Source organism: Poecilia mexicana, unplaced genomic scaffold (assembly GCF_051168715.1).
Source record: "Poecilia mexicana isolate PSO_F unplaced genomic scaffold, ASM5116871v1 scaffold_6, whole genome shotgun sequence".
NCBI classification, from domain to species: domain Eukaryota; kingdom Metazoa; phylum Chordata; class Actinopteri; order Cyprinodontiformes; family Poeciliidae; genus Poecilia; species Poecilia mexicana.
The window spans coordinates 19,111,121-19,138,969 of NW_028263375.1; the positions used below are offsets into that span (position 1 = coordinate 19,111,121).

Here is a 27,849-nt window from a genome sequence, read left to right on the forward strand (position 1 = left end):
GACATGTATAGTTAATCTCTTTATAAAACTCAAGTAGTTGCATAAATGCAGGTACGCTTTGGTCTTAGCCTCAGTTTTCATAATGACAACATTCCTTAAATGAGCAGTGATGTGTAATATGTGATGACATTCAACAACAACGCTCCAATACTCTGTCATGCCAAACATACGTGTATGAATGCCAAAAACAGTACTTTATAGTGAGGCAATGCAAACACAGACCAAAGTCTTAAGCAGGAGACTGATAGAAAAACAAAGCTGCAACAGTTATTAAGTGTCAAAACAAAAAAAAAATTTTTGGACCCAAAATAGTATAACTTAATATTTGACCATGCTTAGCCCTCCTAGATCTGTTATGGCTCAGCCTCCATGTCTAAAGATTACTTTTTCTATTTAAATAAATAAATGATGCACACACACAAAGTACAGTTTTTTTTCCTTTGAATTACACACTGAACTCTCCCGTGTTACTTGTATTCAAACTTGCTTTCTGAAAGTTAACGCAACACTGACTAGTAATAAAAAAAAACCTTTGTGGGGTGTGTTTTGTTTTCTGACCACTAGATGGAGCTATCCTCAAACGTGCCAACTTCTACTGAAAAACAAACGGCCAGTGCCAATATATTACATTAAGTCCCCAACGTTATTATATACATGAACATATACACAGTATATCATTGTTGTAAAAACATATATAACTGAAAGAGCTTCCTCCTCCCAAGCCCCCCAAAAATGAGTTCTGTAACACGTTTTATTTATAAAAGAGCCCCAGAGTGCCCACTGCAACCTCCCAGGGAAAGAATCTGAAATGTCTAAAATACTTTGGTCTGCATTTACATTTGTCATTTATTGCACCATCCTTGCTGCTGCTGGTGTTTACAACGTTAAGGAAATTGTAGTTTTATTAGCACTCTGGTTTAGTAGAAATCCTGCGTTAAGCTACGCTTACTGTAGGCTAATGACATTTTCTCAGCGTTTGACCAATGGAAGATTTGTGAGCCTGCTCACACTTTACTATAAACTCCAGCTGAACACTTTGACTAAAATGATGGTGTTAACTGGTAGCCCTTTCGTTAGAGTTGCTGTACTAAGTGCTCCATGTTAATATTAAGACACCTTTTTGGAAGAAAATTAGCATAGCTAGAGGTGGAAGAATGGTGATATGTGCACTAAGCTTCTGTTCAAAAAGAAAACAAAATGCATTCCTATGACTAACCAACGGGCAGTCACACTTGTTGACATCAGTATTAAATACAAGTTTGACAACACTTCCATTAGAAACATGGTACAATTTTCACAGACGTGGATACAGTAGCTGGACATGAAAAATGCTATGTTACACATGCACGCGGAAATATTTGACAAACATTGGAACTACTGGCCCTTTTATCTTTACAACTGCTTTGAAAATCAATTAGATGAATTATCAACTGCCCAATCAAAAAGTCACTGATTTGGGAAGCTTTTGTCCAACAGGAGGCGTCCTACAGAAGTTTGGGCTGGACTGTACCCCTACCATACCCACCGGTGATTGTCCTGAGGACCTGGAGTGAGCTGGGGGAGACCCTGTGTAAAGCAAAGGTGCAGGGAAGGCAGAATGGTCTCTGGGGGCTCTGGAGAAATTCTTAGAGTAAACGGGTGATGAGGACCTGTTTGGGTCTGAGCAGAGGGCAGAGGTGCACTGAAATGGGGTGAGTTTGTCTGCAAAGCTGGGTGGTGGAGGAGGGATGATGGAATCATCCACCCAGCTGGCGTCTCCTTTATATTCTGGTTCTTGGGGCAACTTGGGGAGGGCGCACACCACAGGGGGAAGATGAGAGGGGGGAATAAAGAGAGGAGGTGGGGGAACAGGGAAGAAGGTAGGGTCATAGGCTCTGTCAGTAGCATGGGTGGAGTTGCTGTTCATGCAGGGAAATTCCTCAGGAGTAGAGGCAAGCAGTCTCTCCACAAAGCGATCCTCGTCATCAGCTTCAGAGAGATTATCATACTGAGACGTGTTGGAGGGCCTCCTGTCACCCATGGACCCAGGAACATAAAGGGAAACTGGGAACTTGGTTGGTTTTGAGGGTGGGACTCTGGGAGACGACGAGGAGGGTGATGTATGAACAAAGTGAGAGGAAGATTTTGTAGGAGAAGTATTTTTGTTTGTGAAGTTGTGTGGGGAAGGTTTTGGACTTGGTTTCGGTGATGGCTTCAATGGAACAACCAGCGGTGAGGCTGACCGAGGGGAAGGAGAGTGACGATGCAGGTCTGGATGAGTCCCAGGTCCCAGGCAGGGTGATTCCCGGCCCAGAGACCTTTGGTCAATCTGCTCAGGGTAAAACAATGGCGGAGGTGGTAGGTCAGGAAGATCCATGAATTCCTCCTCCGCTTGCATAGTCACAGCATCCAAAGGAGAGGGTTCATAGGGGGGAGGCCAATCCATAGACTCCTCCTGAGACTCTGCGTCAGTTGTCTGGCTCTCAGGTTTTCTATACTCTTGGCAAACCACTGGGGATGAAGTCTTCATATCTCTACCCAAACCTATGGAAATTGATGGTTTGTTTTCCTTAGGAGGTACTGGAGGTGATCTGCAATGCCTCAGGGAAGAAGGTGTTCCCTGTGTGGGGACAGCTACTGGAGACATTGAAAATGTGTTTGCTCCAGAGAGGCTCACTGAATTCTGGAGTTCAGAGGGAGAAGGAATCTGATGATTGGCGGTTGCATCTGTTTTCTGGGTCTCTATTATAGGCTTGTTGCTGGTCTGCAGGTTTATTTTCACCTCCGGATGCAAGCTAGGCTTCAGCGGCACAAGGACAACTGGTCTCTCCTGACCCAGAGGCTTCTTTGGGAGCTCATCTGACTTAGCTAAAAAAAAAAAAGAAAGAGAAAACAGGCATGAGAAGGAAACACTGAAAAATACAGTGCTTCTTGAGAATCATATTTTGTCACATTACCCTCAGTGTGCTTTTAATGGGTATTTTATTCACTAGGGCAATACAAAACCGTTGCAAAGTGGAAGTAAAAATATATGTGGTTTTCAAAATGTTTACATATAAAATATGAAAAATCAGTGATGCATTTTTATTCACCGTATTTTATCTTGATACACCTAAATAAAATCCAGAGCAAGCAACTACCTTTAGAAGTCACAGAAGTACATAGAGTTCATCTTGTAAATTAATGTCTTGATAAATGCTGATTTATGCAGACATAAATCTGCATAAATGCATACTTATTTATTTATTTATTTATTTTACTTTGTGATACTAATTTAGAAATGTTTTATCTTTTCTGTAACTTCCCAACAGTCAAAGCAGCACTGCTAATCAGAGTTTGTCAGACAAAGTGATGCATGAGGCTTAAGAGCATGAAGACAATGAAACACTGCTGCACCTGGAGGAGGTTGATCCAACTTTTTACTGCGCAGCTCTGACATCGCCGTCTGTAGCTGTTCGACCACCAGATCATCCAGCAGGAGGAACGAATCCGCCAGCTGCTCCTGGAGAAACTCCCTTAAGTCCTCCAGCTGGAGCTTCATGAGGCGTTCTGATTGAACACAAGATATTGATGTAAAAACAGCTAAATTTATCTACCTAATAATGTTTTATTCCTAGTGTGGGGTAAATGAAAGATAAAAATGCTTGTTGACAATTCAACCATCTATTTAAATGAAAGAAATCAACCAATACGCTGAGAGAATGCTCAACTGTGCATCACATGAAAAGTCAGCTTTTGATTCTTCTCCACAGTAACGGGCCGCTTGTGTTATGCAAGGAAGCTTGCCTTGTAATCCACACAATAACACTCAGCAATCAGACAAGATGCCCAGATACAGCAGTAACTCCCTCAGCGCAGCACATAAAGACAAAGATAAAACATATATGAGCTTCTCACTCACTTTTGTGTAACTTGAGGATTGTGTAAGCCATGGCGGTTAGTATCTTCTCTCCTTCCAATATGTAGATGTCCCACAAGCGGAGGGTGAGGGTGAATGGCGTCTGTTATGGAAACAGCAGAGTGGGAAAAATGGAATAAATAATTAAAAAACAACAGCAACAATTCAGACGGTTCATGTTTGAAAAGCTGAAAAAGCATCCAAACACTGACTCTGTCGATAAAGCACTGGAGAAACCATTTGGTGGAGTAAATCCCTGTCGTCATCTGCTCCTTGTCCTGTGGGGACACAAATCAACGTGGAACCGGGTCTCAGAGTAAATGTTCCAACAGAACTTGTTATAAATCTCAGTTTTCAAACCGGCTGAACATCGTGATGAAGCCACTGAGCTTAAGCATCAGTCAGACACGCACGGCGACTCACCAGGTGTTTCTTCAGCTTGGGCAGCATTCTGGAGAGGATGAGTTCATGATGAGTCTGGAAACGGTGCAACTTGGGAAATCCAGGAATGAAAAATCCTACAAGATAGGGAAAAGAAACTGACTGTAAGTGGTAATACGGCATGCAGTAATGACCGCAGCATTAACACTGCTGTGAAAAAGTATTTCCCACAAAACATTTCCTTAGTTTCTGATTTTTTTTGTAACGATCAAACAAACTTTTCCACCAGACAAACAAAACCTGAATAAAAACGTGCAGTTTTCACATGAAGATTATTTCTTTAATCTGTAAATTAAAGAAATCTGCACTGAGTGTGATTGTGGCCACTGCCAAAATCACATAAAAGATAGTTAAAAAGAGAGAGTAAAAAAAAAAAAAAAACATTGGTCAGCCTTTTATTTTTGTACATCTGCATCTTCTCATTATCGTTACCGTGCATGGAGTGCTTGCTGTCGGTGAGGAGCTGGGATAAAGCCCAGAAGGCATCTTCCTCGTTTAGGAACATGAGTAGAATTGCAGCGATCTGACTCATGCCCTGGCAGTAGCTAACCTCCTGGAACAAAACCAGCAGAGCAAAGTGTTTATGTCAAACAGAGTGGACAAATGAGAGGGACTCATCATAATTTAATAAGGCACACTTATATAGGTCAAAATATAACGCACCTGAAAGTCTGATGTAACTGTATAAACAAACTGAATAGCTCCACTTAATTTTTGAAACAACAATTTACAGTAAACATTTTTCAAATATTTACAGTCATACACATACATTCTCAGTGTTGTTATGTTTTCCTGTTGAATTACCACCAAGCTGGCATCGGAATGATTCACTGATTTACATGAAACAAGCCCTTGGCATTGGCAAACACAGTCACGCACATGGTCTCTGTCCATATTAAGGAGGATTTGCTTTGCAGATAGAAATAGAAGCCCAAAATGTGTCCTTTCAAGGCCAAACGGTGAGTATAATTAGGGTTAAAGAGAGGTTAAACTGCACATTCCCTACATTTTTCTCTACCAGCACATATGTGAAAAAGTCAAACATCCTCCTCTCTATTTTGCCTTTCCTTTTTCTCTCTTAGCTCTCCCACTGACCCAATTTCTCTTGAGCATTGTGTGAGAAGAGTGGGAAAGGGAGAAAAAAGGAGCAACGCATGCCCATTTCCTCTGGCTCATGCACCTCCACCACAGAGGAACTGATGAAAAACCCCCCATCAGAAAAACAGTCCTGGGTGTGGGGTAGCACTTTAGACTGCTAGGTAGACAACAGCCGTCTTTATCTAGACAAATGTTAACTAGACCCTCTTAAAACACAGGAGTACATTTCTGAACATGTATTAGATGCAGAAATATGAGGGTCTTAAAGTGGATACAAGATATGTTCAGTCTGGTAGGCTTTAGAAATAGTAACAGCTGTTACATAATGTCCCGTGAAGCTAATAGTAGCAGCATTTACTGGAAGAATATTTTTTCTGTGTCATGAAAAGATACGATGATCAGACCTTCTAGAATAATCTGTAAGTGGATGAGATGAATTAAGCATTTACAGATAAATTTGTAACCCAAGGCTCGTTGCAGTACCATATTGCCACACCGAGGATTTTAGAGAAGTAAAATCTTTAATTTGAGTCATTTTATTCAGTTGGTGGGGGAGGGGGGATGTTAAGAGATAAACTCTTAATTTATCGCCAAGACGCGACCATGTGTCTTAGTGAAAACCACAATGGAGCGGGATCGTTCAGCTGAGCTTGAAATAGTATAAACAGGGGTGATCACTTGTTTACATGGTCCAAACAGTTCACGTTCACAGACAGGCAGAGGTATGTTAAGACCCAAGTAGTGAGAACACAAATATGGATTTCTATCCAGCCCAGTGGCTAAAAGAAATTAGCCTCTGAATCATGTCCTATTTCTACACCAAAGGGAAATAGAAAGCTATGGATTATTAATGAGTTTAATTCAAAGTATAACGATAAAAATTACTTCACTTTCTTTGAAAGACATTATAAAGGGAATTAGTATTTGTGGCACCAGTAAATTTGTTAAAACCCATAAACATAGAATTAGTTCTTCTCTTTCTTTTTTTTTTAGCTTGTGATCATGCTACTGCTGTAAAACTTTATTTATTTCAAGGCTTCACACATCTTAGGACAGGCATGGGAGAAAAGTTGTCAAAATCTGTACCTGTGTAAAATAATCTCATTAGCAGATATGGGTTTAACGTGGAAGAGATTTAATAATACAGCAAAGATAGAAAAGACAAAAAATGTAAAATGGTAAACGGTCTGTATTGTAAAATGTCAATACTGTAAACATACCGGTGGCACAATTATCCTGTTTGTGGCTAAGCCCCACATGCGAGAGAAACAAACTCCAAGAACGTGTGACTGCAGAGTTATAATATATTTACATAGTAATATTACCTCTAAATCTAACTGGTTGGATTCTGAATCACTTTTATCAGAGAGACTTGGTTCAACAAGACTTCCTTTTTCTTTTTAATATTAGTAATAGCAGGATGTTTGATGTCATAGAAATACAATAATAGAGTGTACGATGGCAAATTAGGATGTTGAACATCATTTGATCATATGTTTTGTTAGAAGCATAGATTATTTATTAGAGAATAGTTTTTCCTTGACAATGAAAACAAGAGCAATGTCATTATCATCTTATTTCAGTTATATAAACCAAATTCTTTAGCAGAGTTTGGTTTAATTATGTACGTAGATGAATAGCTGCTGGTGGTCACACTGGTAAATTCTGAAGGAGCAGATTCAGGCTTAACCACACTCCTAAATAAAAGCTCCAAATAGAGCAAGAACAGATGGGTCTATAATGCTTAGCCAGCTCTACCGAAACTGAAAAGAAACCAACGCCACTGATGGACTTGTGGTTGGTGCGCCACTGATGTGTTACTTTCAAATGCAAGGCAAGTGCACGAAAAAAAAAGAAAAAGAGAGGAAAAAAAAACTCTTGTCGCGCAACACTGGGTTTGCACATATAGATTGCCAGAAAAAAAACTTACCGTGTTGTAGACAGAGTAAGCGGCCAGTACGTGAAACAGTGCTTGCTGTCTGGAGAGGGAACAAGAATAAAAAATGTTTAAAAACCTGATTAAACAAGGATGTGGTTCCTGAGACATAATCATGACAGTATTGAAACTCACAGGAATATTGTCCTGAGGGATCACATAACGACTGTTTAAGTGTTCTATATGTTAATGCTTTTATGTTACATATATATGTTAATTGATGTTACTACTACTGCTGCTGATTGCGTGTTCTTATATTAACAAGTTCGGTTGCTTTTGGTGACGAGCAATTTTCAAGTCTTGCAACACATTGTCGTCTGAATTTGGGTCTGGTCTCTGACCACTGCTATGCGGTTCTGGCTCTCTGTTGTTGTTCTACTGGCTGTTGAGTCTCTCACTAAAGTCATTCCATTTTCAGCCTCTCACTCATTTTTTTATTTTTTATTTTCCCAGATATTGACCTGCACCTATTCATCCTTAAATCTAGTCCCCCAGTTGGAGAAAAGCGTTTCTACAGCATGATGCTGCCACCACCACAACCATCTTATATGTGGGGATTTTACAATATGTTCAGGTAATGTCCACACACTACATTTTGCAATATAGGGCAAGATTGTTCTGTTTTGGTCTCCTCTGACCAGAGCAACCTCTTTCACATGTTTGTTATTTTTATTCATGTAGTTTCTCAGAAACTGCAAACAAAACTTTTTATGGTTTTCTGTCAATAGTACATTTCTTCTCACCACTTGTCCATCAAGGGCAGCTTTGTGGAAAGCACAAGTAATAGTTCTTGTCCCGTCAACAGATTCTCCCACATGAGCTATGGATCTCTCCAGCCCTTCCTGAACCAGCATGGGCCTCCTGTCTGCTTCTTTAATTGATCTCCCTCCCCTGCCTGTCAGTTTAGGTGGATAGGTCCTGCTTTGGTAGGTTTGCACTTGTGCAATCCTCTTTATTTACAAATAATGGATTGAAGGGAGGCATTTTTTTTTCAGGGATATTTGAATAAAGGAAGTCATTTCCTTTTACATTCCAATTGCATTATACTTAGTTTTTTGTTTGTTTTTTTTTTTTTTCTTAAAATCTTAAACAAACCGGAGATTGTGTTTGATGTCTAAAAATGAGGAAACAATAAGAGAGATCAACAGTTTTGCAAAACTCTCTTGCATCTTCAATCAATCCTTTCTGACTCGAGCATTTTGTGGTGTGCATCTGTCGGATTACATCTCGAGACTCAAAAGCTTTAGACAGTCGGCACAAAGCACCCATTGTTTGCACATGTGAATGTGTTTGTGAGTGGGGGGGGCATTAAGAAAACATAATGTAAATGTAAAGAGGATGTTTCCCCTGTAGGCCTCAATGACAAATACAGTGTCAGAGACAGGAAAGGAGCCTTAAATAGCTGTCAGTGTCTCAGTGTGTGTGAGACAGCTGTTGACTCGCAGGGAAGGAGTGGGTAGTGAGGCAGGATGAAGTGGTGTTTTGGTCTGTTTTGGACTTAGCAGCTTTGAATTCAAGGGGAAGTACATTACAAAGGAAAAGATGAGAGCACTCTTCTACGGTCAGAGAAGAGGCAACTGCCTCTGCAGAAGCAACTGCCTCTAATTTAAAGACAAAAATAATAGCAGGAAAAATATAAAGATTTTTAATAGGTCTCTGAATTGGTGTGAAATCTGTCACTGTTTGCTGCAGGGGCATTTTTGCATATGTGCCTTTGTACCGGTGCACATTCTGTTTGAGCGCCATTTCCTGTGGGGCTTTGTGCGCTGACAGGAAGGCTAATAAAATGCTGAGAGAAGGAAACCACCTCTCTGTTTTTTTTTTTTTTTTTGTAATTGCGTAGTGTGCTTTATAGTTGAGGCTAGAGGTCACACCCTGCAGGAATCCCACTTGGGGCAAAAAAAAAATAAAAACATGCGAGATGTCAGAAAACAACAATACAGAGCAGCTTACAAACCAAAGGAAGTCCTGAAAATTTTCCATCAATGTTTACATAAAATACCCAAAACATTAAGTCAAAAAATAAAATTGTCTACAAGTAGGTGTTTGGATTAAGCCAAAAATAGGAAGTTAAAATTATTAAAATTGTATTGAAAACTGCTGTAAACAATAAAGTGAATAATACTAGAAAACTGAAATGCAAATGAAGAACTCACTTCACTCCAAAGCGGTCCATGAACATGATGTGGTTCCTGAATGTTCTGTTGACGTCCAGGTCTATCTGCTTGATCTCTGTTGAGAAGTTTCGAGCCTGCTGCTTCATTTTCTGGACCACAGAAGATTTTTCCACAATACCATCCATCAGTTAAACACTACCAACTATTGTCCTTGTAATAATAATAACAAAAAAAAAAATCACCATACCTCATATTTTCCCGGATTGTCTCGTTTGACTCTTTCGACCTCCAAAAGCGAGGCCCACGCCTCGCCTCTCAGCTGCAGAGGAATGCCTTTATACACACGCTTCACCAGCTGAAATACACAACATGTAACAATATGCAATCAATCTTCACCACAGCAATCACAGGAGAAAGGCGCAGATTCATGTATATTCCACTTCCAAATCTCAAAGGTTAAGAACTTTTGCTTGCAGTCATTTTTCTCTTGTGGCTGACCACAGAAATTGGGGAAAAGATGGTGGTGGTGGGCAGTAAATAAGAAAATAAGCAATGCTTTAAAAGGTAATGGAAAATAGATTATAAAAAGGCGTGGAAATTAAACATCCCGTAGCAGAATGAAAAAAAAAAATAGAAGCAAAGATGCTAAATTGAGACTCTTAACCTTTTCACTGTTCTTGTATTTGTTCCATTTCTTCAACATCTTCAGCCATTTATCCACTCGCTCCAACTGCTGTTGCTTTTGCTGAAAAGGCAAAACATAGAACATCATAAGTGCCCAATGCATGAGTGAGAGGGCAAAAATGTATTGCATGAGCAGTAAAGAAAGTCACTACCTTCTCTTCAAGTGCAGTGGGTGTCGGCAGTTCTTCCTCACTGGAGCAAAAATACATGTGCATCAGTGACTCAATTATTCGCTTTAAATAGTTACAGAGTTACGATGAAGTGAAAAATTCAAAAAATAGAAAGTTGTAAAAAAAAAAAAAAAAAAAAACAGATGCTATGGTCAGGAGTTTAGATCCACTCTTCATACACAGGAATTTTGTGATTATAATGACACATTTGAATTATTGTTTTTTTTTTTAGACAATAATGATATACATGATTTTTTTTTTTTAATTAACTGTTTAAGTTTAAATTTAGCACTAACTTTAACCTACAAACTGGACTAAATTAAACAAGCAATGAAATACAATTTCAAATATATTAACAGATCATTGCTAATGTGTGTGTGGTTATAAGTCTCACATAGCAAATTTTACATTGACCAAATGCTTTTTGTACCGATCAACAAGTAATAGAATTTTGATTGGTAAGGTTATCACCATCTAACTTTCCATTGCAAAACCAGCTTTGATTTTCATTAGGGATCAATATTCTGTTTATTGTCCCAGATTTCACTGTCTGTCTGGCTGTTTGTGTGGGAGAAAGTTGAAGAAATTAAAGCTTAGTTCCAGAAATTCATTGTGCTTTGTGCGGCACACCAGAACGAGTTGCAGAAAAATATCCCTACAGCCCAATGCTACCACCGCCATCACTGACACTTGGTGTTCCTAAGATCGACAGCCTCACCTCGAATCCTTCAAACATCATATTTTTACCTTCCATCAAATATCGTGCTTGCTATTTTTTTTCTATTCTGACCAAGGTTGTATGTGGTTAACTACAAGTTTCAATCAATCTTGATGGCAGCAAAAGTCCAGTCAGAATTTCGCTAAGAGTTTTTTGATGGTTACAAAATTCATGTGGCTTCACTGCAAAAAAAAAAAAAAACCCCGAAGAGACATTTAACCAAATTCCTGGGCAGATATGTACATGTATGCATATTTCATCTTGTGTGGGCATAATTTTAACCTTTTCATCATAGGAAATTCTGAATAAATTAAAACTTGAAAGTTCTTACTGAAAAGGCAAGAACTTGCAACTAACAACTCTTTAAAGTTGTTAGTTGCATGATCGTTCCCCAGGAAAAGCAACAATTCAAACTCATATAGAGCCGGAAAGCAGTTAAATTTATACTATTAATGAGTGGACAGAAAGATCTCACACATGGATTTCACATTATGAAATAAAATGACAACAACCCAGTTTTAAAGTTACTTACTGCAGGAAGCCGAAGCGGTCAGTGACTTTATAAATGCTAAAGTCAGCGTCCTCCCATGGGTTAATGCTGACGCCCTCTTGCCTGCCCTACAAAAACAAAACACATTTAGTCCAGATTGAGAAGATCAGGGCATGCTGTTTTGTCACTACATATTTACCTTTAACCCATTTTATTCCAGCTTAAGGTTTATATACAAGGAAAGCAATCTGAAACAACCTCTCCTTTTTATTAACGGCACCAGAGTTTAGGGATTCACTGTAAATTCTAATTCCAATCAAGACAGTTGACTAAAAAACATAAAGCCTGGTATTTCTGAGATTCAAAAAAAAAAGAAAATCCAGCCATTAAACTTGAAGGCTGGCATCACATCATTCTGATTCAACATGAAGTGGTTAGTGATTTCATTGTCACTTTAAAATAAACCTCATTTGTAATTTCCAAGTGAAAATTTCCCAATGTCAATTTATAAACCACACATTCAAAATGTGTCATCTTGTTCACAATGTACAACAAAAGACAAAATTGCAGGCCATCCTTATCACAAGGCATCATAAGATGAACATCAACTCACCTTGTCATATTTACTGATAATTTCTGCCCGTTCTTCTGCTATCAATGCATCTATATCCTTCTTCATGTCAAAATCTAGAAGCAGGCAGAAAAACGAGGTCTCAGTTAATGCAATTGGCATCCAAACATGAAAAGAACAATTTTTCTTATACTGCAAACTTAATTGTTTTCAAAAGCTGTTTTGATATTAAGGCACGTAAGCGGAATAATCTACCAAAAGGTGTACAGTATGATGAATATAGCTGATAAAATTCATATATTATCATACTGTGCTCTTTACATTACAGAGAGATAAGATCTTTAGGAGATATTCTCACCATTATACATCTATTTCATTATCAGGAAGCACTTGACGCGTACTGAATTAGCATCAGATCTTATAACCGCATTACTAACAAAGAATCTGCCTTTGGCTCAGCTTGAAAAAAACAATATGGAACAAAAACCCACACTTCATTTTCTAGGAGGGCTGACAGAAACAACAATTAGAATGTATAATTAATAACTATATTCAATTATGAATCAAAAAAATTTCCAGAGACACTAATCTAAATTTAAAAGCGTGCAAAGTACACTCCAGCGTGTGTCCTTTGAAACAATAACTTTACTCTACAGAACAACAAGATCTTCATCCAGCGAGATCTTGGATGAACATTCAACTTCCAGCTACATTATCTTGTATCTTTTCATTGTCACAAGCTTCTGTGTGACAGGCCAACACAAAGTAATGAAGAATTGTAAAAAAAAAAAACAAAAGATACATGAATATTTTTCTTTTAAAATTTCTTAAAATATTTGAAAAACATACATTTGCAATCAATTGCCGTGATTCTGAGACTCCCAAATAAAATGTAGTGTGCTTAGTGCATGTCAGACTTTGGCAGTTATGTTTTCAATTTTTATTTGTGGTCCTAAAAACATTGTAGCCGTTCTCCTCTGCTTCCCATCTTCTGTAGTACTTTTTGTGTGAAGTCACAGTGAAACAGTTTGCCGTTTGTGACAAAATATGAAAATGCTCAAGGTGTATGTGTGCTTGTGAACGGTGCATGCAGATTTTAAAAGTGTGAAGTGATGAACTCTGAACATCGGATTGTTGATAGAACAGTTTGTGATTTCAAAATATTTTTAGGTATGCACACTAGTCTTTCAAAAGAATGTTGACGTGTTTGGTCGTGATAACAGGAATGATTTTGTTGTTTAGATATGGTTATTAAAGCAGAAGACAATGTCCTGTTTGAAAAGTTTTAAAACCGGTTCCTTTTGTAAACTGTCAACGTCTCATCTTAATTATCTGACATGTGTATAAACTGAACCATTTAATCTGTTACAACACAGAATAACTTGCGATGTGGAATATTTCTAAACAGGCTTTCAACCCCGTCTCCCCTCTTTGCAGAAGTATGGTGTAAAATTGCAAAATAATCTTCTTAAGTTTCATAATACTGCTATGCGACCAAGCAGTTTTCAGGAAGCAGTGCTTAAATTTACTTGATACAAATAGAGAAAGTATGCCTATAGCAACCAATGACTTTCCAGAGAATGTAAAGGTCTGATAGCACCTATTCAGATAAGGTGTGAAACAATAGTTAATAGTGAAACAAACTATCAATAGTTTGTTTCACACACACACACACGTGTCGTTGTGTGCACGCACACAGCAGCCCAAATATTAATTCACGCAGCCCATTATATGCAGCAAAAACTGGCATGATTATGAAGAAAGATGAAGCCATAGCACAAAGAGAAATAAATATTCAAATATAAACAAAAGACCTCATTCTCTAGCTTTCCGTGACTGTGTGCTTCAGCAAAGTGGTTTCAGAGTGAGAGTGGCCTCGTGGTTTATTTAGTCAATCAGCATTTAAAAGTCATGTTTGGATAAGAAAAATACAAATTCTTTCCCACGCCTCCAAAACATATTGGAAGATAAAAGAGCTACACGAGCATGTAGAGTCTTGGACATTCTGATAAAGAATCAGCTAAAGAACCTCCACCAACGCTGACACTCATTTTAGGCAGCAAAAAAAAAAAAAAAAAGCTGAACATATTTGCGGAAAACCTACTTTCTACACAGGCAGGAAAACACCAAAACCATGTAGGCAAAAATTACAGCTAATAAGATTATACTCTAGAACTCTTCCTAACTTTCTGGGGGAGAATGGAGTTTGTTTTAAGGAATCATATAGAGTCTAAAAATGACTGCATGACAACAAATGCTATACCCTGAGGAGCACCGTTAATGACACTTCATCGTGCGCCATGCCAAAAGGCGGCAGATGGGAAAACACTCGTTTCCACAAACAATAACCTGTTCTTTTTCCACCGACATGTTTCAAGGCCTTTTTTGTTTCAATTTGAAAAAACTTCAAATGCGACACATCAATGCTTACATGATACACAAGGTTTGTTGTCCCAAACACATTCGTGTTTGGGACATTTGTGTTTTAGGACAAACACAAAAATTATGTGTGTTTGTCCCAAAAACAAGACAAACACACATTTGTCAAAAACAGGTTTAGTTTTTCTTGGAATATGTTGTTGATATACAACTATGACCTGCTATAAGTACTGTTAGTCTTCGGCTGTTGAGAGGAAGTGCTAAAATATAGCACCTAACTATTGTAAGCATCGTTTTTGGTTTTTCTTAAAGGGCGTTTGTTTCAAAGCTGCTACTCTCTGCTGTTAAACCATCAGAGTCTCTTCTCTTCACAGGTGGTCACTGAATGCTAAGAATTTGTCAGATGCACTCAGCTGCTTTATGTGTTTTTTGGGGGTTTTTTTCCTTACAACTTCCCTTTTCACATCTATCTCAGCTCAGATTCTCAGAGTTTCAATATACCTTCAGGGCTCTGTGAACCCTGTAAACAGTCTGAGGAGATGCCACTGACCTGACGATAACCTCGTCCCTTTTGAGAGATTCAGTTGAGCAGTCCAATATGTTGGGTGAAGTGTTAATAAAAAAAAAAATCCTGGGGTTTAATATTCATTTGTTATGTTGCAACACATGAACAGCATATTTAAGCAAAGTTCCACCCTAACCCATGAGTCACCTACTAGGAAATTAAGCTCCTTTTTATTGTTGCCAACTAGATCAATTAATATAAAAGGTCTGCTTTTTTTTTTTTTACTTAGGTAGAGGACGTGTACTTCCTGTGCTGTGTCTCCTGAACGCTGTTACTATTGTGTTAGGAAGAAAGGAAACCAGTGGCTGCCACTCCTTCAATAACAAGTTTAGTAAGAACAATAATGGGACAACAACCTGGGTTATCCTACTGGTAAAGCCTTTTTCTGGTCTATGGCAGACTTTGCTTTTAAAACACAAGTTATGGTCACTTCATATGAAATTTCACCACACATAGTCTAAATATTAGAAAAGATAAAACAAGCAAATGAAAGCAAGGGTCGACAGGAAGCAGAGAAGCTCACAGGCTTGGGGCCGAGGGGTAACAAATACCGAACCACCAGCAGGATGGTGTCGAAAGCAAAACTGTGTGGATAGAGGAGAGACTGTTTGAATCCTTATAGATAATAACCATACAATGAAAGAAAGGTTTTTTCACAGAGCAAACATTTTGCCAACTTGTTTTGTTGACAGCACCCGCTGCTTTGAGCCTCATGCTGGTGTGACATCATTTCCTGTTATGACATAGAGCTCTAAACTGAGCTTGCGTATATAAGCTCTTAGTGCCTCGCTGCAACCACAAACAGCTTGCAAAGCATACTGAATCACACTCGGCTAATCACCGGGTTGTAGGAAGAGGGGCGGCAGTCAAGACTTCCTTTACCAATTTATCAACTAAATTTCCTCTCCATGTTTTGCACACTGTGCATTAAAAGCATCACGAAAGAAGTCAGAGGTAAAACAAACAACAACAAATAAAAAGTATTTGGTAAAAACACGGGTGGGTAAAATAAATAAGATAAAAATGCAATTACACTGTAAATGGATAACAAAACTGTAATTAATTATCTTGTCCAACAGAAAACTTATTTTGTAAACCAATTTAAATGCAAAACACATCACTTGCTATACTAAAAAAAAAATGATGTGCTTTTTCTGGTGATATTTTAAGTTTTTTGTCATCCGTCTTTTGGTCTTTAATCAGTCTTAATCTGTATGGAATCCGATTTGAGGATGAGGATTATACAACAGCACAAGAAGAATGAAAGCCTGAGATTAGAAAGAGTCTGGAAACAGTCAGAAAACTGGATGCTATGGAAAAAACTCAGCACAAGAGCTGCACTGTACAGTAAGGTGTGTGTATATTCATGTGTGTTCAGTGAGTGCTTCAGAGGGCAAAGCCTTAAACCTGCAACCCAAAACAACCTCAGGGTGTGGTGAAGGCAGAAGGATGTTAATCCAACGTGACTCTTTACCAAGTATGGTAGGTAGTTGTTGCACTAAAACCTCAAAAGATTGGTTTATGGATTACTGAATTCAGATTAAATTTTAATTTAGGCTGCTTGACTAGCACTCAAAAAGCTAACCCCAAAATGTTGATTGGATGACTCTGAGGAGGGCAGATGCTTAGGACTTCTTACCACAGGATGAGTAGAAAATTGTACAAGAGCCAAAGAACACCGACTCAGACCAAACAAGCTGCGGATATGGAGTCAGACAACACACAAACCCTTATTGGAAAATTCTCTTATCTCTGTAGTACATTCGGCTTAATCTGTGACTAATGTTAACTCACCTGGGGATAACAAATTTAAGCACATGTGGAATGAGGACACTCTTAATGGCTTTTGATGTCATTATACGTAAAATGTTTGAGATCTACTAAAAATTACAATTAAACAGGGACAATAAAAAGCTGTTTATATATATATGTATATATATATATTCACACATATAAGGGTTTTATATATATAAGTTTAAGAAGCATTTAATTTTCACAGGTTCAAATTGGGTTGGAAAACGTTTGCCCCATAAGTGAAATCATCACTTTAAAGCTGCAATTTGTATTTTCCCAGATTATTTATTTGATATTAATTTTTAAACCATTCAGCCTGTCAAAAAAAAAAAAAAAAACAGATATGTGAGTGGGTAAATACTTTTTTTTAGCATTTAAGTTACATAAACTATGTCACCATATGACTAGTCACATGCATTCTGTCAGTATGACTAAGGTACTTTTTATGTTTTAAAAAACTACCCACATCAAATCTGGGTTTATTGCACTTTGTGCGCTGGTTAGTATAGAACCCTTTCATATTATTAAGAAATAAAAATGCCTTCCAATGCAGCGTATGGTTTTATCCTCAACATGACATTAGCTTAATGCCGAGCTTCATGGTGGTAAACACCACTCAAATCATTCCATTTGAAAGAAGTAAGCTAACAAGCTACCACATGACTTGAATTTCCACATGAAGAGGTTTCTGGGCCCAGATGGCTTCAGAGCTCTAGATTTGTAATGGGAATCAGACGTACAAAGTGTCCATTAAAGTGTGCTTGTGTTCAGCCCAAACCAAAAATAAAAGAGAAGAGAGCAGCAAGAGAGCGCTAGGATCACAGGGAGGTGATGTTTCCAATTTTAGCAAGTAGTAAAGAAATGTAGATAATGGGACAGGAGTTCCTCTCCAAAGTACATATAATTTCACACTTAATCTCACAATCAAGGCCACCCTCGCCACATTTTTTTGTTGAATTTTCTCTCACCACATAAACATGTTCTGGCATTTTATAAGATCCACTTAATTAAAAGGAAGCCCCTTCAAAAACCATGAATTACCAAGTCGCCCCACAGCAAATGAAAGCAAGCTCTCACAGGATGTTCAATAGCTGTCTCTTTCTTTAGAGGAAGGTTTGGAATAAGATTCTCAGAAACAGCACAGCCTCCAGTGTGCCTTTTCCAATAATGTTCTTTAAGCTCAATATGCTTAAAGAACATATTGCGGCAAAGTATTTGTGCTCTTGAAAATTTTATGTGATGTCACAACCACAAACTAAGACGCATCATATTATATTTAGATTTTATGTGATAGACGAACACAAAGGGTTCCAAAACTACATCCTAAGCTTTGAGCATCTCACAGTGCAATGTTAAATTATTCTCTGCAAACTGAAAAGAGGATGGCAGTCCATTTAAACCAACTGGGAATAAGTAAGTATGACACTTGTTGCAACTCTGGAGGAGCTTCAGAAATACAAAGATCTGGCAGGGGAATCTACTGATAGTGGTATAAGTGACACACACCATAGATCTTCCCTTTATGAATGATTGGCTAGTAAAAACCTGTAAGAAGCTATTTTTTCAGTTTGCTACAAGCCATGTGGAGTAAATATATAAAAACATGCTCTGAACAGGTATAAACTGTCCACCACTGTGAAACATGGCAGTTGAGGAATCATGATGTTGGGGTGTTTAATTGTTTGGAAGATAAATGGTTATCCTACAACAGGATTAAAAAAATAAAAAATAAAATCTTAAAATAGTTAATATCCAACACCAATGTCTTATTTGACAAAACGAAAACCACTATATGTGGCATAAGACTCGCTAAAATTTGCTCTCGTCTCCATTTTTATGATGCTTGATGACCGCGCAATAAACATTTAGTGGAAATGTGACACTACCATCAGCCTTCTTCAGACAAAACAATCAAAGTCTCACCTAAGCAGACATGTTTTTTCTTTGTGACGGTGTGACAGGGAAGACCTGTTTACCTTACCCCTGGATTCCTCAAAGTACTTTCTCAAACAGTCTGTTGACTCACAACAAAACAGGACAAACTGTACATGAACTTAATATTCTTTCTAAAAAAAAAAATAAAAAAAAACTGAAGCAAACTATGCTACAATAGGAAATAGAAGTTGATGTTTAAAAATGCAATTATAATACTTAGTTGGACCAATGACATAAAATATTACTTCTGGGAATTTTTTTGAGACAACCACAGTACAGGGGATGTGGAGTCTTCCTGTTCTGTTTATGCATAGAAAATAGAAAGAACACATGAACTATGCAGACATCCAGAGCAAGGCAACTTGGGAATGGCACAGGACTCAGAATAACTGTGTTCCCATGGGGTTTCTGTCCAGCCTGATGCTGTATTCATATTTTCCCAATGCTTTTTGACTTAAATAGCTAAAAAACAAAAATTCCCCAGTAATAATACCTACATTCAAGCACCATCCCCCCCCCCTTTTTTTTTTTTTTTTTACATTAGCAAAGGGGAAAAAACATGCTGGAGGCAGAAGAAGTTGGGTTACCCCACATTGCATCTGACCCAACCTTAAAGCAGTTTCCAGTTGAAGAAAATGAAGGCGGGGGAGTCTATTTATAATAACAAAAAGGTTAAGATGTTTGATTATAATGGGCCCATCAGGGAAGGCCTTGCTTTCTGGAGAAGCAGGACGTTTTGGAAAGCGGGGTATGAAGAGGACAGAAATGTCAAGGGAACAGTATTCATAAACACACAAAACCACCGGACCCTGCTGGGAAAACCACATTCTCATAACTGGATCTTCATACTGGCATGAATGCAGCCATAACATAAGCATTGAGACTAAAAGAAAAAAACTTTGATCCAGTTAATACAAGAAGTACACAATGTGCTTTATTTGCAACATACATCACATCTTGTTTTGTTGAAGCTGTTTTTTTATTTATAGACAAACTGTTCTCTTCATACCTGATTTGTTATTCAAATTTTCAGTAAATCACAAAGTAAGAAATAAAGTTCATAAGAAATCAAAGTGGAATAATAACTTTTACACACGGGAAAAAATAATTCAATAAATCCCAAAGCGAACAATGTAAGCTACCTAACTACAGTCAAATTAAACAACTCTTGAGTTAAAGGCCAATCATAAATGACAAACAATCAGCTGTTTTTGTGGGTTTGGATATAATTTATGTTTAAAAGAACACAAGCAGACATCTGAAGTTCTCGCAAAGGAAACAGCCGTAGATGGGAGGGAATGTGTAGCTTCCTTAACAACAGAAGGAGACTGAGTATTTGGAGCAAAAACTAAGTCAAAGTGGCATTTAAAAAAAGAGACAAAGTGACCTGACATGATCATGACATGAAGGGGAAATTCCAAGATAACCAAATATAGCCTTTACAGAAATGCCAAAGAATGCTCGGTCTACAACTATTATCCCAGCGAGCTATCACTCATTTCTTATGAGATGGTGACAACTCACACTCTAAAACAGTGTGACATCAACAACCCCAGTGATAAGTAGCTGGGAATAGCTTTAGGTAATGGAAACCAAAGAATCACAGGACAAATTTACTCTGTTCTATACAAGGCAGGCCGATTTATTGCAAAGCAGAACGACCAGTAAACATGGCTAGCTGAATTCTAAGTAGGGAACACAGCAGATATGTGAAAAAAGTTGCTCTGATCAGATAAGGTCAAAATGTGACAGTTTTAGCATACATTCAAAACGCTATGTGCAGCAGAAAATAAACATACTGCTTCAAACACATAATTCACACTTGGTAGTGACATCCTGATCTGGAGCTATTTATCTGAAATAGGGAGATGGAATCTGGTCAGAGTTGATGGACTAAGTATGATGAACTAAGTACAAAGAAAGGGGCTGCAAAAAAATCAACTTTCTGCAGGACAGTGACCCGAAGCAAACAGGCAAAGCCACAGTTGGATGGTTCAGACCAAAGCACCTCCTTCACGTCTAAGAGGGGTCAAAAGTTCACAACCAAATCAAGTTGAGAATTTGGTGCAAAACTTGAAATTTGATGGTTGACTGGTGTTCATCTAATCTCATTGGCACTGAGCAATTTTGCGAAGAAGAATGTTTAAAGATTTCAGTCTTCAAATGTGAAAACTGGTCAGAGACATCCCCAAAAAAATCTGCACCAACTGCAATAAAAGCTGGAATCCAAATCCACAACATAATTTTCTGATTTCTCTGAGCAGAAAACAGCTTCATATTTTCTCTCATTTCACACTTATGCAGCACTTTGTGTCAGAAAATACACTGAAGGTTGTGATTGCAATGTGACAAAATGTGAAAACTTCCAAGGGGTATAAAGGGTTTTGCAAAGCACCATGAATTTTGATGACTCTGAAAGACCTTTGCCTGCTTTGAGCTGGCATGTCTTCCTGTTGGCAAGCACAAAGTCTGCTTTCAGCAAACTGAGCAGGACCCAATAAAGAAAAAGTGCAATTTCACAGTACAGACTTTAATCAGCAGAAATCATAATAAAATTTAAGCCTGGCATATTGTGCAACACTCCCAGTACAAATGTGTTGCTAAATTAATTTTCATGCTGACACCGGAAAAACATATTCTTAGTAAAATGCTGAATAATGAAGATATTGCCTAGCAACCTAGCAACAAGCAATATTGACAGATCAGAGTTGGTAAAATATTCATTTTTATCTGGAGTAACACACATGCAGATTTAATCTAGAGAAGACATGTAGGTGTGAGTTTGACTGTTTGTCTCTAAGAGGAAATCCTGTAATAGACCATGTGGTCCAGCATATGCCAATAGTTATTTTCCAGTGTGTAGAAAAGTCCAAAGTCCTTTGTAAAACATCTGAAGAGATCAGACTAAAATTCTAAACTTTTTGAGCCACAAAGAAAGAATAATGCCTGTTTTTATAGATGGCCTAAAGCATCAACATTTGGTGCATTTTGGGAGACTGGTACATTTGTAGCCCTTTGACGTCCATCATAAAGCCTCCATTCAAGTGGAGAAAAAGGCTATTGTTGCCTTCTTTGTGAAATAATATTATCACAAGTGAGTACAATGTATGCTACTGACTGAAGGCTTTTGGGCGAACCAGAAAAGGAAGAAAAAAAAAACTATCTATTCCTACTGACTCATTATTAGTTAACTTATTTATAGCTTAATTAAAATGCACTTCTGGTTCTTGCTTCCACAGCAGCTCTCTTTACTGAAACGCTTTTACACAAAGTCAGAGAGTAAAGCTGACTTTGACTAGGAATAATAAGACTTCATCATAGATTCTAGCTTGAAAACAAAGTTTGATAAAGAGACTATTGCCAGAGGCTTATTCACAAGCAAAAATAAGATCACATGCTCTGCCTCGCATGTGACTTCAGCTGGTAAAAGAGAGGTTTGTCAGATCATTGTCTAACAACAAAGTTTTATACTTCTTAAAGTCACGCAGCTCTATTCCAGCTCAAAGGTAAAGGTTTTCAGTAGATTTTAAGAAGAAAGAAAACTAAAATTTGAATGCTTATTTGTTTTTTTTTATGTCAGCGACTGAAGGGATATTCAGTGTACAAGTGCCTCATAAGCACTAAGCACGTTTCTCCCAAAACAGTTCTGACCAACGAGACATGGAGACATGGACTTCACCAAAGCCCCGTTGGTGTACTGTAGAATCTGGCACCAAGATGTTAGCAGCAGATCTTTTAAGTCCTGGAAGTTGTGATGTGATTTGTTCATCCAGCCTATCCAGCCCATTTCACAGATACTCGACTGGATTAAGATTTGTGGAATATGGAGGCCAAATAAACGACTAAAACTTCTAGTTTCTGAATCTTTTTTGTTTTTTTCGCTTTCAGGCAGAATGCATTGATCTATTGAAATAGACCACTGCGTATATGCCACTAGACATCAACAGTAGCTAGCTAGTTCATTCAAGATGACACCTCAAAATACCAAAGTAATAAGATATCTTATGGCAACTTTTTGCAGACGTCCAACACATATTTCATCTGTGACACTCAGAATCAACCCTGCCGAGTTCCAATCCACACATCATGTGCATCCCTGATGCCGGCTTCATTCGTGAAAAATAACATCTGTGCAGAACATGGCTGGCTTGAATGGTGATTAAGGAATGGTCATAGAGTTTATGTATACTTGAAAATAACCATGCATTGTGACGTCAGTAAGTCAAATTCCTTTATAATCTTAAAACAGTTTCACTTTATTAAATTGGCAAATAACTTCATGGCTAACAAACTGTATGACTGAATTTATGCTGAGAATGGTTAAAATCTGGGGGGTTGAAATTTAATCAGAGTGACATTGTGTTACAAACAATCTTTGTCATTGTGTTTTGCGGAAACATGACTGAGTGATCTATCTAAGCAGCAAACTATCTTTGAGCATTTATCTTCGGTAACCTTGTCAATAAGAATTTAGCCAGTTAGGAGAACGTAAACGGCTCATGAACACTGAATTTACTTTATAAGGGTTGTACCTTGGCAAACGTTAATCCTTGTAAGTATTTATTAGTTTGGAAGACACTTAGGCTTGATGTATTTTCTTTGGTTGATAAAATGTAGAGCAGTAACTTCGAGTATATAGCATTAAGATGTGTATTGGCTAGTAATGTATTTTTCTTTCTGTTTCAGTTACAGAAACGTTTTGAATGTAGCACGGAAGCTGCAGTATGCAACTTTTATTTGTTTTTAAATATGGTTTTTACACATTTGTTAAAACTGTCACAATGGGTGCGTTTACACTGCAGCCCGAAGTGACCCAATTCCGATTTTTTTGACGTAATGCAACCTGTATCTGATCTTTTCATGGCAGTATGAACAGCACAGCTCGGATTCTTTTTCGAATCTGACCCATATCCAATACGTATCCGATTCAAATGCGACCTAACGTCCAGGCCGCAAGTTTCTCAACAAATCTCACTATTCTGCGTCCTGATACGTGCAAGTGGGAAGAGAAACAACAACCATGACGGACTATATGAGGATTAAGTTGTTAATATGCTGCTCCGGCCAGATAACTTCAAATATATAAGCTATGCTCCACCATTAGCCTCCATGTTTACTTCCGCAAACACTGAGCACTTCTTCTTTTTATGGCGGTTGGCACAGCATCGAGAACGCTGACGCTATTGCGCCCTCTACTGCGTATGCGGGACACTTTCAGGTCGTTTGCCCGTTTACACTGCAGCCTGAAGTGATCCAATTCCGATTTTTTTGGCAATTCCGATTTTTTTGACGGGCCGTTCACACTGCCAGTAATTGCGACCTGTATGCCTTCTGCAGTGTGAGCTTAGCCTACATTATTTGAAGTTGCTGTCCAACTGGAGCAGCATATTAACAACTTAATCCTCATATAGTCCGTCATGGTTGTTGTTTTTCTTCCCGCTTGCGCGTATCAGGATACAGAATAGTGAAATTTGTTGAGAACCAGTGACGTTCAGTTCGGATGAAGGCGACCTGAACGTTAGGTCGCATTTGAATCGGATACGTATCGGATATGGGTCACATTCGAAAAAGAATCTGACCTGTGCTATTCACACTGCTATGAAAAGATCGGATACAGGTCGCATTACGTCAAAAAAAATCGGAATTGGGTCACTTCAGGCTGCAGTGTGAACGCACCCATACAGGTCGCATTTCCTAGCAGTGTGAACGGCCCAGGCAAAAAAAATCGGAATTGAGTCACTTCAGGCTGCAGTGTGAACGCACCCAATGTCGTGTCAGTATGGGACAGATAATCTGTGAAAATGGCTGTACCTTCTCCCAGTCAATGATGGTTGGTGGTAATACACCACTAACCAATCAAAGTGAGGAGGAGGGTCTTAGTACTGTCAATCAAGCTTGTGTACACACTGCTCATATCCTCCCACTTGGTCTCTGCTGCAATAGCTCCTTCCCTATACCAGGGCCTGTCGGCATGGTCATCAATGAAGGCATATAAACAGTTTTCCTGGAATGGGAAGTTGTATCTCTGCCATTAGAACATTGAGTAACACCTGCATGACCGCGTCTGACAGAGCTAAGACCTTCCTCCTGGCTCAGTGGCTCTGACTGGTTGTTTTTGACCAGGAACTGTGCATTTCTGTTGATGGCAATAGAGGCACTGGGAGGAAGTGTAAGAGCTTGGTATTTTATTTATTTATTTATTTTACATAATATCGGTCTCATACTTTCCTGTCATCATAGTAGCAGGAAAGTACTTTAGCAAATATGTAAAAATCACATTTGTTTTCCATAGAAGTTACATACTGCAGCTTTAAGATGTATATTACTGGTTACTGATTATTTAAGGAAGTTGCTATCTATTGTGTCAAATTAGGGGGAAAAAATTACATTTACTCCAAGATAAAACTCTGTCTTGATAAAAGCACTGTTTGGAACTTTCAGAGTCTTGTAAATGACAGGAGAAGTATCTTTAGAAACTAAACATGGAAAGCGGAGTTGCCTTAAACACTTATAATTGACTGTAAAAGACAACAGGCATGTGATGGTAAAGGAAAGCTGGATCCTGATAGAGACCCTTCACCCAGACTGTAGCCTCCCCCTCCCCACATTGAACACTCTGAGATGGCCTGCTTTACCCTTTCAAAGACCACACATGGCATGTGACGCACACTCACCAGTCAATGGCCTACTTCTGATTGCTGGAGAATCTGTCTCTGTAATCCTTCTTATTCAAAGTCCTAAGAGCATGTTTACTTTTGGTATTTAATCCATGTGAAGATGTGAAGTTATGCTTCCTGATTTCACTATAACCAGAACAGTGAGTGTTGATTGAGTTTTGAGAATAACGTGCCAACATGGCCTACACATTTACCTTCTTGCCTCACCACACTGAACTCGGTATTTTGACCCGCTGGAAAGCCCAAAGAGAGTGTTGCAGAATCAGAAATTCCCCTAGAGAAGTCCGTATTCATAGCTCCTACCGCAGAGAGAACATTACGGTATCCGTCTACACTTAAATTCAATAGTAACAGTTAATAGAAAAAAAACAAAAACAAAAAAAACATTTCTAATACATTACATTGGCAGGGGCTATACACGTGTGACCAGTCGCTGCATTCTCCCTAAACTGATTTCTTTATTTCTTTGGAAATAACTGCGCAAACGTGACAGGTCCATATTAGGAAACGAGTCTTTTGAGCTCTCGAGCAGCTCTTCTAGCTCCAACAATTTCAAAACTTACAACGTGCAAACATCCACCGTCGCCACTGCTTACCTTTAGGAGTGACTTTTCCTCTGCTCGTCTGTGCCTACAAGAAGAAACTAAATCCTCTATTCTCATTCTCTCCCTCGCTGTCAAAGGGGAGCCGCCACACAGATGTTGTCGGTGAGATAAAAAGCTTCTCCCCCGGCTCTGTGTGCGGACAAGCTTCGCTGAAATCGATGCAGGTCAAACGGACCGAGTCACCCCGCTCCCCTGCCAAGCTCTGAACAAGCCGCGAGGCGAAGCGCGAGCTGGATGCAGCTGTCTGACAAACGGCTGAACAGCGACAGCGGCGCGAGGGGCGTGTCTCGCGGACCTGAGAATGGAGCTCTGAGCGTGGGTTTCGTGTTTGCTTTGCAGTAACTGACCTGAGCCGCGGTAGGTTGTGACTCATGCATTCGACACACAAAAAAAAGAAGAAGAAAAAGAAAACAAAACAGAAGTTGAATTGAAATTGTATCAGTTTGCTTATTGTTTGTATCTTCTCCAACCAATTTAATACTAATGGTGGTGAAATATTTACATACTTGTTTTTGTGACATTTAATAGCATTTCAACACATATACGTTTTCAATGTTCTACGTTAAACAAACATATATGTTTTAAATTTTTACTGAAAAATAAATTAAGTAATGAATGATCTTCCCCCAGAGGAAGTTATTTATCGCCATCTGCTGGTCAAACAGTAGTGATACCATGTTGTGTTGGCTTACATACACCAAAAATTCAGGAATGAGAAATTGTGTTGACGTCAACATAGTTTAGACAGTAATTCATTATACAACTGTTCCTTTCTTTACTGAATGACCTGGATTATTTAAATATTTAAGTCATCATTTTGCCAGTGCAGACTAAATTTGGTTTTTGGCTTTTGTTTTGCATTTGAAGTGATTTTTCGTTACAATCAAGCGCATATAATGAAAAAATGCTTGATACTGAAAGGAGCATGTTTTGTAAAAAGAAAAAAGAAAAAAGCTGTTTTGTTCTTGACAATCCTAAAGCTACAAAAATCTAAATAAATCCAACTGATAATGTACAATTCTGGTGTTAAGAGGGTTTGGATGTGCTATGTCATCATGGCAATATAAAACAATATTCCAATAAGCCAAGAAAATGTTTTACATTCATATTGATCAAATTTTTTTTAAATATGTTTTTTTTATTTTTATTATCTTCTTTATTACAAAATGTTAAACCAATAATGGTATTTTACAAAATGTATTCCCACAAAAATCTTTACTTCCTTGAACAAAGTAGAAACAGTAATAATTATTAGGTATACTAGGTACATAATAATTATAATAAAGATAAACTAAGCTGAAAATGTGAAATTTAGCCTACTTGATAAATGGCCTCTCAAAGATTTCTGAATTTTCTTCACATTATAATTAAAAATCTCAATGTTTTTTTAAATTATTATTATTTTAAGTGCTAGACCAAACAAAATGTAGCACACAATTTTCTAGTAAAAGGAAAATATTTTCTTTCTTTTTTTTTTTTTTTACAGACAAGAAATTCTGAAAATGATTTCCTCCTCTTTCTCTGATACCGCTCAGAACCGCACAATAGATTGAATCACAGTCTCAAAGAAACTCTTGGATACAATAATTGGCAAAATTCTCAAGTCAAAAGTAGCATTTTCCATCGTAATACTTAATTACGATGGAAGTTCATCCTAAAAAATTGCCACAGAATATGCTGGAGAGGAAACCGCTAATGTGGAAAAATGGGCTTGGTCAGAAGAAAATGGAACAGAACCTTTTGGCCTGGGACAGGGTAAAGAACATTGTGGAAGTTGTTTGGAAATGAAAGT

At 38.2% G+C, this 27,849-nt stretch overlaps 1 protein-coding gene across 1 annotated transcript; it reads right to left on the reverse strand.

The window, feature by feature from the left end:
• Positions 1-6: 6 nt before the first annotated feature.
• LOC106927356 (uncharacterized) lies at positions 7-26,460 on the reverse strand. Its single transcript, XM_015002881.2, has 14 exons — positions 26,049-26,460; positions 12,145-12,218; positions 11,574-11,659; positions 10,306-10,345; positions 10,134-10,214; positions 9,717-9,824; positions 9,509-9,618; positions 7,347-7,395; positions 4,751-4,871; positions 4,301-4,395; positions 4,090-4,155; positions 3,881-3,980; positions 3,376-3,528; positions 7-2,847 (listed from the first exon to the last, which is right to left on the reverse strand). Exons 2-14 carry the CDS (start codon positions 12,208-12,210, stop codon positions 1,439-1,441), a joined length of 2,484 nt encoding a protein of 827 aa, XP_014858367.2. The 5' UTR covers positions 12,211-12,218; positions 26,049-26,460; the 3' UTR covers positions 7-1,438.
• Positions 26,461-27,849: the final 1,389 nt, after the last annotated feature.